Source organism: Nanorana parkeri, unplaced genomic scaffold (genome assembly GCF_000935625.1).
Source record: "Nanorana parkeri isolate BGI_ZX_2015 unplaced genomic scaffold, ASM93562v1 scaffold1097, whole genome shotgun sequence".
In the NCBI taxonomy this organism is placed as follows: Eukaryota; Metazoa; Chordata; class Amphibia; order Anura; family Dicroglossidae; genus Nanorana; species Nanorana parkeri.
The window spans coordinates 512,132-525,676 of NW_017307365.1; the positions used below are offsets into that span (position 1 = coordinate 512,132).

The window sequence follows — 13,545 nt, forward strand, 5'->3', positions numbered from 1 at the left end:
GCCTCCCTGCAACATTGGAATCTTTCTCAGCGTCCTCACATCTGTACACTGTGTATAGACGTTGACAGTCTAAAAAGAATTTAGCTTGGAGCTTCCTCTGACTATAACTTTGTTTTATTTTTAACCTAGACATGGACAAGCACTTAACCTTTGCAGTGCAGGGGTAGCCCCACTGCAAGGTTTAATAAAAACATTTCCTGGAGCTCTTCTTTAAATGGTGTTGTCCTCGTACTGGACATTTTTTAGGAGGAGCTGTGTCTCAGCTGCAAAGCCCTTCTCTTTATTGCAGGAAAACTTCTGCCTTTTAGGGCCTATTCAGGCTAAAATGCCTCATTCTGCTCCTTTTATTTTGACGGCCTTTTTTAAATAAGGTTTTATTCTATAAATAAACCAGCAAAAAAGAAAACATATTACCAATACCAGCGGTTATAATAGTTTAGTTTTTTTTACCACTGGACCTGATTTTTGGGTGATGAGTAAACCGTGTGAAACAAATAAAAAGGTGGTCAAATGTGGATGTCTGCCATGAGGAAGAGTGTCCCAGAGAGCCTGTCATGTGGAGGGAGCCTGTTCTGAAAAGAGACGCACTGTTTTGGAGAATAGATACTACTTAAATGATCCCTTGAGAGAAAGAAGTACTACCCTTAGAAAGAGATCATGTGACCTGTAATATAATTTTCAAGGGACTGGATCCCTGTAGTCAGTCCAGTCTCAACACAGAACAGCATGCATCCTATCTCAGGTGGGAAGGTCATTAAAGGCGAACTATGGGGTTAAGGCTTTTCCCCATAGTTCTCCTTAGGGTAACGGGAGGACACAAACTAGCGTCCTCCCGTCACCCTAGACTCAGTATACCGCGAGCTGTAGCTCGCAGTATACTGAGACGCCGCAGCTTAAGCGGATCCCGACAATTATGCCGGGATCCGCCCAGCTGCGTGACTCACAGCTGGCTCTGCCTATCTAGAGGCAGAGCCAGCTGTACCAGCCCCATCCGTTCCGCCAGTCAGCGCTGGCGGATCGGAGCGGGGAGGGGGAAATCCAGCCCCTCCCCTGTCACGGCAGAGAGCCGTGACAGGATCGAGAGGTGAGCGAACGCCGGTATGTGTTCGCTCACCTCCCGATCTACTGAGCCGACCTGTGACAGTCTCATTGTCACAGGTCGGCTAGAACTATGAGGTGAGTGAAAAGCACTCACCTCATAGTTCTCCTTTTAAACTGTACTACTACTACCACTATACTACTAACGAACAAGAGTTGGCTACCCTGTCACAACCACATAAAGTCAGGTACCATTGAAACTCCCTAGACTAATATGAGGGTAGTTATGTTTTTGTCTCTTTCTTACCTTTTTACATCTCAAGTCAGAACATCTTAACTTTTCATCTGGGAATCCATCAATGTCTGTGTCCTTGGCACACATCAGTCCATTTCCTGCCCATCCAACTTTACACTGTAAAAATTATAAATGTACTGCATATGATTTAACACAATAAAGAGCAAACAATATAGTTATACTATCTTTAATGTTTAATAGAATGCACACACTCTAATGTGAACAAAAAGGGGCCTATTTGGCAGAATGGCAAACACATGCATATTATTGACACACTCTGCACTTCATTATTTTGGTCTAATTGACTGTTGTACGTCACACTTCACATTTGTAAAGCAGTGAACACTGGACTGGCATTCCTAACAAAACAGTGAATTGAATTTCAATCTTGCAAATCTCAAGTAGCTTATTTATTGCAACGTAAAAGGATTCTTGCAAAAGATCATGTAACAATTAATTTTTTTTTAAATGTTTTTTTTAAAGCTCTGCACGAACTGTTCTGTATAACAGGGGTGCCCATTAGGTAGATCGTGATCTACCAGTAGCTCTCAAAGCTGATGCTGGTAGATCACGAAGGGTGTGAATGGTGGCCCCTTTATTCCATTTTGGTATATTTATTTAGCTATGCAAACATGATTACCTATTAGCCTGAGTCTGATGAGCCAAGCTCCCTGTCACCTTTCTGGTGGATACTGGTAGTTGAAGTGCTATGTATTGCATCAAAGAATATTAGTTTACACAGCCTGTTGCAAAATACAGCAAGGTGAGCCAAGAGAGAGAGCAAAGACAGCCAGGAGAGAGAGGACAGGAAAGACAGCCAGGAGAGAGAGGCCTGGAAAGACAGCCAGGAGAGAGAGGCCTGGAAAGACAGCCAGGAGAGAGAGGACAGGAAAGACAGCCAGGAGAGAGAGGACAGGAAAGACAGCCAGGAGAGAGAGGAAAGACAGCCAGGAGGATGAGCAAGGAGAGACAGCCAGGAGAGAGTGAGAGACAGCCAGGAGAGTGAGGAGAGACAGCCAGGAGAGAGAGAGAGAGAGCGAGGGTTTTTTTTTCGTTGGTAGATCTCATGTAGCTCGTCATTTTGAAAAGTAGATCTTAACACAAAAATTGTGGGCACCCCTGCTGTATAATAATAGATAGTAAGATTTCCATGCCTGGATAACAAATGGTCTCTTGAAATTACATTCACATGCAAAATCAAATAGAACAATTGAAGAGTATTAAGCTTTCAAATGCAATACTGGGGAACAATAGGGAAAGAAGGCTAGGGGGGTACCGCTTCAGTATTAGTAAAAAATCAGTAAAAAAAATCAATAGGTTTACTATATTTACCAAGTCAATCTCATTATAAAAATGGCATTTAAAAATCTTTTTAAACAACAGAGCCCACAATCAAAAAAACACAATTAAACAGTTGAACATCAGTAGTCATTCAAATCGAGATAGGCTGTATCTCATTAAAACCCATAGAAATACATATATCTTTCTAGGAATGAATGTATTAAATCCTCAAGGAACCAAAATAGCTGTTTAAAGTCCTCTTAAAGCCCACTCCTAACAGGGTCATAAAAAGTATTGTTTTCTTTAGATTCCCGATAAAAGAACTTTCCAGTCAAATGACAATGGCCAATCCAAATTAAGAAAATGAATACAGCACACATTTTTTTTATTAGGGTAGTAGGAGAATTCATAAATGACCATCAAAGGTATGCCCAATATGTTTGGAGAGTATCTCGTTTCTACTGTGAGTTTTAGTTCTTTCTATAGATGATCTATTGGATTCATATCAGGATTCATAGCAAGCCCTTTCAGAACAATCCAATGTTTGCTTTCCAAGGCTTCTATTCTTGGTTTCTCTTTGACATATTAGTCTGCTGGAAGAGCAATGACCTGAAACTGAGACAGAGCTTTCCATCACTGTACATTTTGCTTTTCTCCAAAATGCCTTTATAATCTTCTCAATTTCATTTCATTCAAGACAGCTGGTGCCAGAGACAGCAAAGGACCCCAATAACATTATGGAGCCTCCATTATGTTTCAGAGTTGGGATGGTGCTCTCTTTGTTTTTTTCTTTTGTGAACATAAATTAATGTGACTTCACAAAAAGTTTGTTTCATCTTCAAACAACACTAACCCAGCAGGTCTGTGGTTTGTCATATGCACTTTAGCAAACAGTCTGCTTTTTTTTTGTGGCCGTCTTTCAGAAGTTGGGTCCTTGTGGGTTTTCTACCATGGAGGCCACCTTTAGTAGAAAGCTATGGATATTGTGAATCATTGTTGTACTATGAGCGGGGACATCATCCAGCATCTATTTTAACCCAATATTCAGATTATCCTCATATTTTATTCTAGTGTCCATTTTCCTCTTACAGCCACATCCAGGGAGTTTGTATAGGTTTCCAATTACTTTAAAATTCTTAAGTTTTTACCATGCTTGTCTATCACCTTCTTTCTTTCCTTCTCAGATAACACAATGGCATCAGTGCATATTTTTCTCCACTCAAACAGGTTGAGTGACTAATTATAAGACTGAATGAACCTGTGGTGCTATTTTAAGTGAATAGTCTGCTTCGAAGATCACTAAAAATAATACAGGGAATTTATCAACACTGGAGCAGACAAAATTTGGAACAGCTGTGCATGGCAACCAATCAGCTTCTCGCTTTCATTTTCAAAGCCCAAATGAACAAACTGAAGAGATAAGCTGATTGGTTACTATGGGTGCTTGCTCCAGATTGTGTCTCCTCCAATTTTGATATATTTCACCCATTGAATCCCTGGCAATTTGAGGTGAATGGCGATGGTGAAAGAAAAATGTCCCCACTGTGCAGATGGATTGATGTGCCCAAGCCTGCTTGCATATTTCCAATTGTATTTTTTAAATCACTCCCTTTAAACCCACTGCAGAACCAACACGGTACGTAAACAGTAACACACATGTACTTTTTGATTGATTGATGCACACTGCAACCACATGCTTCACTGATCACCATTGCATACATGCACCTCTTTACTAACTGCCACAAACCCATGCACTTCATTGATCATAACTAAACACATTCACTTCCCCACTGATCACCATCAATTAACAGCATACCACGTACCACAAACTGATGTACGTTGTGCTATACATTACATTTCTCAGACTTCTGAACCCTGTTCACTGCACTGCACTATATTCATAGCACTAGGAATTTTTGGGGAATTCAGTATATCATCTTGTTCAACAAATGGGCCTCTTCTAGATTGAGTGTCGCAGTTCAGGGGGATTACAGGACACTGATAACGCAAAGCCAGGTTCTACTTGCATTTAAAAATACATGTAATTCTTTTTAATTAAGTAGATAGCGAAGTGCTAAATACTAATATCCACCTGGAATTCAGATTTAAGTGTCCTTAGAGGACTCAAAATTCCTTTATGAATTTGATGATCCCTAACTCCTAACACAGTTGTTGGAACAACTTAAATATATAGATTTGAAGTGAAGTACATTCAAGCTGATGTTTTGCCAGATATAAGCCTGAAGGGTTGCAGCACCCTTTAAGATGACCTGGGGAGTAGCAAAAGTAATATGTTCCTTGCCAGCAAATATTGAATTGTTCTTTTTGTTTTCCAGTAGCAATCTGTCAAGCATCACGAAACAGGAGTGAGATTGCATGCCCAGATATCCATTTTTTTTTTTTACAAAGCACATTCCTCAACTCTGTAATCCCCAGGACTGGAATCAAGAAACAGGCTACCCATACCATGTCTCTCTTGCATCACCTCAGCTCTTGGCACACCCACCCTTCCAGTCATTTACATTGCACAGGAAGACCCCCTGTGAAAAGTACAGAGATCTTTTCAAATGTTTAGGCTACCACACACTTCCCTCAGCCTGGAATGAACAATTGATGGCAAAAGCTTCGCTGCACTGCAATGGCATCAGCAACACTTCAGAAATATAATACAAAATTAATTTCTAAAACTCATTATCCTTGACCGTTTCCTTTTTTTAAATCAGGTTCAGGTTTTAGTTTTTTTTAGCTCATAATATAATGCCCATATATGGCTACTTTAATGGGACGATTATTAATGCTTATTGATTAAATGGGCAGTTTTTTTGCCCTCGTTAATCATGCAATTTCTTCTCAATAACAGAAAACAAATTTCTTACCACACAGGCTATGGTTCCATCACTGTCCATAATACAATCTGCATTTTCATGACACTTGCTAATCTCTCCATTTGGGCACCTTCTTTCTGTTTTACAGGCGTAATTCTGATTGCCTCCTGACCCTGTCTTGCAGGCTGTACATTTGTATGAACCCTAGGAAAAGTATGAAAAATACAACAATAACTGTGATTTCCAGAATTTAGGATGATGACATTAGTACAGATCACAGATTTATCTTACCATTTTTTTTCCACCTGATTTCATCAGCTTTCTACTATTCTGTATTTCTATCTCATTGGAAGCCAGACCTCTGAGACTTCCCTTCACTCTGTGGAGTCTCATGCTCTACATCCTCCATCCTCATGCTCTGTGAACGGATTACTTGTTCTTCTCCAGTAAAAGGGCAAGATCACATGCATCAGTTGCTTATGTTCTTTGTTTTCTTTTTAGCAATGTGGACTATTTCTTCTACAACCCCAAGCTCTGTATTATGTGGTCCATGCCCCATATGTGGCCAACATATCACTTACAACTACATTTATTGGTGATATTTTTTAAATCAGTCTGCTTGGCCTCTTTAATTTTCCGTGCCACCTCCAACGTCACGATCTTACTCTATTTTAAACATCTTAACATATTCTAATTGTCATTTGTGAGACTCATAGACATGCTGCAAGTGAAACAAGTATTAGCATACTTACTTTGGTGTTTGTGCAGACAGTGTTGGCAGGACACACTTTGCTTCCACTTCCACATTCATCTATATCCTGACACATCTGTAAATTATATCTACTGTCAATGTTTTGTACATTTCAAAACACCTTGAGAATATCTTGATAGTACTATATATCCACTAAATTTTTACACAGAACTTTGTTAGCTCCAGCATGGGGGCACACATACTTTCCACTTTTAGGTCCATTAATTGACAACTATGGGGTCTATTCACAAAAGGTTGAAGAGTTTGGAGAAGGCAGGAGAAGGGAACAACATAGCTGAACTGGAAAGTGAGCTGAATTGGAGAATTTTTCCCAATCGGCTATTTTGTCCTAAATTTGTTCACTTCTCCTGCCTTCTCCAAACTCTTCACCCTTTTGTGAATAGACCTGTATGTTTTAATTGCGGTTTAAAACCTGTCCTGATTTAAAATTCATATACAGAGCCTTTGGTCCAAATGGTTTTGCAATAGAAACAATATGACAGTATTCTTGAAATTATAAGGTCTGCCTTTGCTATAGGGATGTTTTTTTCATTCAGCCTTTGGATATCTGTCTGTACACCTACCATCACTGGCAAGTCTTCAAAAGCTGAATACTGCACAAATACTAGGAATGAAAATTGCCCATTATCTCTCGCATACCATCCTTATATGCTATTAAACAAAGTAATATTTACTAATGCAGCATGTATCAAGCTACAAATAAATCTATTACAAGGGAAATTGAGACTTCTCCAACATTTCCGTGAAATTCCACCATTTGGGAGAAATGAATTGAAGTCAATGGTAAAAGGGAAAATAAGGTGGCTTTTCTTTTTTTGTAAGGGAGCAATGGGTTTTAAAAGGAGGTAAATTGGAACGTTATTTGAACAATCCCAGATCTGTTGTGCCCATTTGTTGTGTATTGTCACAATTGCCCATTTGTTGCCCACATATAATGATTGTCTATTTGTTGCACACATATTGACGTAATTCCCTTTTTTGTTGCTTACCTATTGTAATGATTGTCTGTTTTCTGCCCAGGTTTTGTCACATTTTTCCAATAGCAATTTCCAATTTTTGCCCACATACTGTAATGATTCCTTGTTTGCTGTCTATGTATTGTAACAGTTGCTCATTTGTTGGCTACGCAGTCTAACAAATTCTAATTTCTTGCCCACGTATTGTATTTATTTCATGTTTGTTGCCCATGTATTGTCACAATTACCCCTTTGTTGCATTGCATTGTATTGTCAGGATAGACAATTTGTAGCCTGTATTTTGTAACTATGGTCTTATTTGTAGTATATCTACTGTCAGAATTTCCACTATTTTGCTTATGTATTGTCAAGCCAGTGGTTTTTATTTACAGAACCCGATTACTATAATTTAATCCCATGCAAGCCTGCCATTATCGAACCACATCTCTATATTATCTGCATTAACCTGCTACTAAACCTTGTAATCCGCTGCAGATTAAGCAATTCACTGATTGGTTGTATTTTGAGTGGCCAGAATTTTTAAAATATTATTTTTACTTTCATTAATGTGCAGAATTATTAATATGCCTAATTTTAAAAAATACAGTTAGGTACAATTTAATGCCATCATAAAATGTTAAGAATTATGGTTTATCAGCAATACTTGTAATATACGCGCGCAGTTCTTTGTATAATGTTAATATATCATACATTTGTAAATACTAAATGAATCCAAACCTTTTTAACAAGATATTCAAAAACGGATATTCCTAAAATATTAGTCAACTTTCCTAAAAAAAAAAATAACCGTCAAAAATAACAATTTACAAAAACATATAAAAGCCTCCAAATTTATAATCAGTGTTCAAACTGTGAGTAAAGAATAGTTTATAGAATAGCTGGTTTGTTTTGAGGCTGAACTCCAGGATAAGCAAATATTGTTTAAATACAAACATCATGTGTATTCTTACTCTAATCTTGGTGTGCTGTGTGTGCATCTTTCAGATCTGTGCAGTAATCCAGTGTGAAACTTTACCTCTGTGCAGTAACTTCTTGTAATAAAGACCACTCACTGCTGCTCTCTCTGCAGAGGTCTCTCCTTAACCACCTTCCAAGAACCGTATTTAACAAGTGATAAACCCCGGTCCAAAAGTGATTGATTTTGGGGCATCTTCACCAAACATTTACCATTGAGCCCTGTTCCTCCCAATCCCGAAAACATACAGGGGGAGAACCTGTTGTGTATATCTAAGAGGAACCATATACCACCGTAGCAGTAACTTATAATTAGCTTAGTTATAATTAAAAGATAATGTGAGATTGTAGGGGTTTTTTTCTGCATGGTTTCCTTTGTTAATCTTATTTAATATATGTGTAGTCTTTAGAAGGGTAATCTATGTATGATTCCCAGAAATGTATGATTTGTCCTGACTATATGAAAATGTATTGTGTTTGCCCGGAATTCAGTTTAAATTTAATTGAAAGACACGCACTACAGATAGCCTATCCACACCATGTAATAGTTGATAATGTAATACTGCAACTGCTTATAGAATATGTTGTCCAATGTTTGAAGAAATTATCTTATCAGTATGCAGCGGACTTTTAAGTGTGCACACATAGACATATGTATAACAACATATAATGGTTTATTATTTTCATATTCCACAATTTCAAAATAAAAATAAAAGACATGTGATAGGGAAGTTGAGAAAATCCGGCTTAATGAGAAAAATGCCTCTACTTATCCCTATCCACCTTACACATCATATTATGCATTAATCAACCCAATTGGGTCCTACTATTCCTATCTTCTATCCCAGGGTATATTTTCAGTTAGTACAGAACACAAGATTTTGGATTCGATCCACTCAAAGCATTAGAAGAAAAAAAATGTGATATAGATATATTATGTCTGTGTTTGCCAACTTGGCACAATAAATGTAAGTATATTATTCATTGTGCCAAGCTGGACCAATATATGCACACATAAACCCCCACAATAGCCACCACCACCTGTTTCTTCTACTCTTTGTAGCATCTGCAATTTTGACTCTTAACAATTGTCTGTGGCAGACAAGGAGTCCTTAATTTTTGGTTTAGGACATTTAAAAATTCAGCTTAATTATTTAAATATCATTTTCATGAAAGGATGATTGATTTGATTCAAGAAAATATTTACAGAAAATGTTACAAAAACAGATAAGCAACAGCTAAATGAAATGGAATTAAAAGTGAAAAGTGCCTAACAAAGTTAGTCTAGTTTTTGGTTTTGGCAGAGCCCAATTTACTTTAGAGTAATCCCAATCTGATGTATGACAGTCGTCGCCTCTCCTGAATGACCCTTAGCAATCTTCATAGTTTCAGTGGAAAGTGAAAGCACCAGCTACCAATAGCAGCAGTTTTTTGTTGACCCTCTAGAGCAGGGGTAGGCAACCTTGACACTCCAGCTGTTGTGGAACTACAAGTCCCATGAGGCATTGCAAGGCTCTGACAGCCACAGACACAACCCCCAGAGGCAGATGCATGTTGGGATTTGTAGTTTCGGCACAGCTGGAGTGCCAAGGTTGCCTACCCCTGCTCTAGAGGGTTCTGCTAAACCAACCCCCACCCAATTTAAAAAACTGAGGGATATGATGTAGGTGTGCTGAAGTGCTTTATTATACTTTAGTATACACTCTTGTGTTGCCACTTTATTCACTATATACGTATTCCAGAACACCATGTTTTAGAGTCCCAACAACCAACATATTATTGGAAAAAAATAATTATGATTTGTCAGACACCACACGTGATATGACTCCTCTGTATGTCTTCCTCAGAAGAGGTAATGTGCCCTATCAGCTTTCTACTCCCCCCCCTCCACCCCCATAATATAGGTGTGTTTGGTGTCTACCTGGTCATTGTTTTCTTTATACATTTGTCAAAATGTAATTTTATCATAGCAGTAATATAGATCACCTACCCCAGTCTGGCAGATATGTATTTCTTTAGACTATGTATGACTATGGTTTTCCAGGTTCTGCTAAGTTCTGTTTATGATCCTGCTAGAAGTTTTACTACGCTCAAATAATGAAGTTTAGTTACACTGCTGCGTTGTTTAACTGGAATGTTTTAATAGGGTTTATGATGGTTCTGTTTGTTTTGAGCTGACTGTGGTGTTTTCTTTTTCCGAGGGTGCAATCTTGAAGTCTGTAGCTTTAAAATTGTGACTTTCTAAATCACCAACATAGAATGTAAATCTAACTGTTTTCATTGCTGACTTGCAAATTTTGGACAAATGAGTGTGGCTCAGTGTGCAACATGACTCCCCCATTCTCCCCACTCAGTTTGGGGTTCGTCAAACCACATTATCATCACAGGTGTTTTCTTAACCAGTTATGTTTTAGCAGTTATTTATCAGAAGGGCTGACTCTACTGAAGGGCTTACTCTACTTGTCTGATATAAATAAATAAGCAGCAGAGGTATCTACAAATCCATAAATTGTCTGCCTGAGAATATTGACCAGCCTACAAAAGAAAAAGTAAATTACAAAAATCATATGGAAATACATATCTAAAAGATTAGAAAGAAGTGGTTACCAAATGGAAGGTGCAAGCCAGAAATACTCACTAGATAATGCATAACCATTCACAAATAATGTATAATTATCTATTATTTAGAAATTGTGGATATTTATCCATTTAAGTTAACAGAAAAGTCCTTAATGAACTAACAAGCACATTACATTTTCACCTTAACCTTGTGTGTTTCAGCCATTTGATTTTGTGATTTTAGTTTTGAAAGCTTGATAGCCAGTTCAGTAACTAATAATAATGTCTGCAAACAGTCCGATTTTGTGAGTATAATTGCCCACAGAGATGCTTCTTATTTGTCTTTTGGATCTTACACTTTCTGCTAGGGGCTGCATTATAAGTGCAAATATGAGTGCAGACAGAGGGCTTTACTATCTCATGCCCTTTGTTATAGAGAACAGCTGAGATAGTATTCCTGAGGAATAGACCTGAACCAAAGTGTTAAAATACAGGGCTAAAATTTTAAAAAGTTGTAGCCCAAAAGAACACTTTTTGGAAAACCTGTTTCATATAGCTCCAATGAATTCTATCAAATGCTTTTTCAGCATCTAATGCTAATAGCAGTGGTGGACAGCGTTAAATTTCTGAGTACCTGATCAAATTTAACAGGCTACTTGTGCCATCAGGTGCCTGTCTTTCTTTGAGGAACCCCATCTAGTCAGGTTTTATACATTGTGGGATTATAGCTAGGAGACTATTAGCAATGGCCTTGGTGTAAATTTTTAGGTTGGTATTTGAAAGAGATCTTGGTCTAAAATTCTGGGCTAGAATTGACTCTTTACCTGGCTTTGGCCAGGTTACTATAGTTACTATAAGTTACTATAAAGGCCTTCAACATTTATGATGGAAATTAGCTTGATTATAATTAATTAGACTGATTAATGAATTTCTAAGTAAATTATGATTTAGGTGATTGATGTTTTCATTATTACTATTATATTTATGATGTGGATAATGAAGGTGCGTGCGTGTGTGTGCATGCGTGTATATACATTTTTTAACTATGCATCCAGATATGATGTAAGTACTTTATACTTTAGTCCAAAACAAACACACACTGCTCACATCCAAGGCGCCACTGCCAATCCGATCAACCTATATAGTTTAGATTAGGATTATGTTCCATTAGCAATTGCTGTTTTAAGTTTGGCCAGGTTTTAAGCACTGTGCAGAATGCTTGCATTGTGCATATATGTGGAAAGTGTTCCGTTGTTATCTAAACCTTCTGGGGCCCTCTGAATTCTATCATCACATTTAAGCTTTTTCCTGATGGACCAATATCTTTTTTACATACCTTCTAAAATGGGTATTTCTGACATAAAAAAATACATCAAACTCCCAAAACAGTATATATTTTCTGGAAGCAGAGGATCTGTAGAATAAAAGGATGGTAGTTGCAATTTTTATCACCAAATTTACAAAACTGCCTATCAAATCACTTCTTTTTGATAGCCCAAAGCCTGCTGAACAAATTGTCAATCAACATATGGCTCAAATGGTTAATTTACACCCTGTAATTACTATGCCGTAATATTCAATGGGTTAATGCACAAAGAAACTTTGTAAACATTACAATATTAGCTCGAAATGTGAGCTTGTTACAAATACACCATAGTTTTCCTTCAACTATGTAAATATTTTTCACAGCATACTGTTTTACAAAGCAGTTCCAACCAATATCAAGGCACAGTGTTGTGATATTGTTTTAGACATCCATCACAGTTTTAAAGTTATACATAATTTGATTATCAAAATTCATATATCTTAATATGATTATTACCTATATGCAAAGGAAAGAATAAAATGCTGAACTGAATGAACTTCAAAGCATATGGGATTATTGTTTAAGCCATGTGTCTTACTGTAAGCTGCTAAACCCTAAACAGCTCTGTTTTTAAAATGTTTCAGAAATAAAAGGCTGCAGAAAATGTACATTTTCCTCTATGCCACCAGTAATCATTGGTACCAGTTCATCATTATTAGACATGTAAGATTCGTTTCATTTCCGAATTGAAATTCGGACCGATATCGGCATATTCAGACATTTGGATGCATCTGAATTTCTGAATGAAATAACGAATGTGAACGTATCTGAATTTTGCATGCATCCGAAGTTTTTTCTGAATGTCATTCTGAAGGTCAGGTAAGAATTTTAGGGGGCCCCACCCCCAAAAAAAAAGCGTGGGGTCCCGCCTAAAATCCCTTACCAGACCCTTGATCCGAGCAGCAGCCTAGCAGAGCAGGAAGGGGGGACAAGCATGTGCCCCCCCCCTCCTGAACCATACCAGACCACATGCCCTCAGCATGGAGAGGGTCCCCCCCGGCAAAGCACCTTCTGCCCATGTCTATCACATTTGGATTTCATTAAAGGGCATCCAGATCCACCCCCCTTGTGAATGAGTAAGGGGTAGTTGTTACCCCTACTCATTCACCAAATAAACTGTACAATTGTAAATAAACACACAACACTGTAAAAAAAATCCTGTATTTAAAAAAAAAAACAATAACGCAGGTTTTTGACAAGTCTTTTATTTTAAAAAAAGTGAATCAATGTAATCTCAAGATCACTCAAGTTGTCCAGTGATCCACATGAATCACTATGGACAACGGCTGCCGACTCGCCAAAAGAAAAAACTCCCGATGACCACCGACCTGACTGATGACCACCGACCTGACTGAATCGACAGACACTGCCGCAAAATGACAGCTCTGACCCGAATGTCAACACATGTTGAGAGCATGCGGCCTGGAATGGTCCAGGAAAGGGGGCGCAAGTTTGTCCCCCCCCCCTTTCCTGCTTTT

General features: G+C 38.0%; 1 protein-coding gene across 1 annotated transcript in view; it reads right to left on the reverse strand.

The window, feature by feature from the left end:
• The window catches only part of LOC108796348 (cartilage oligomeric matrix protein-like), a 90,010-nt gene that overhangs the window by 29,500 nt on the left and 46,965 nt on the right, over positions 1–13,545 (reverse strand). Inside the window, exons 12-14 of the mRNA XM_018567810.1 lie at positions 6,192–6,266; positions 5,491–5,643; positions 1,346–1,450 (exon numbers count right to left, since the gene is read on the reverse strand). Coding sequence (XP_018423312.1) covers positions 1,346–1,450; positions 5,491–5,643; positions 6,192–6,266 — 333 coding nt within the window. The remainder of the gene's footprint in view (positions 1–1,345; positions 1,451–5,490; positions 5,644–6,191; positions 6,267–13,545) is intronic.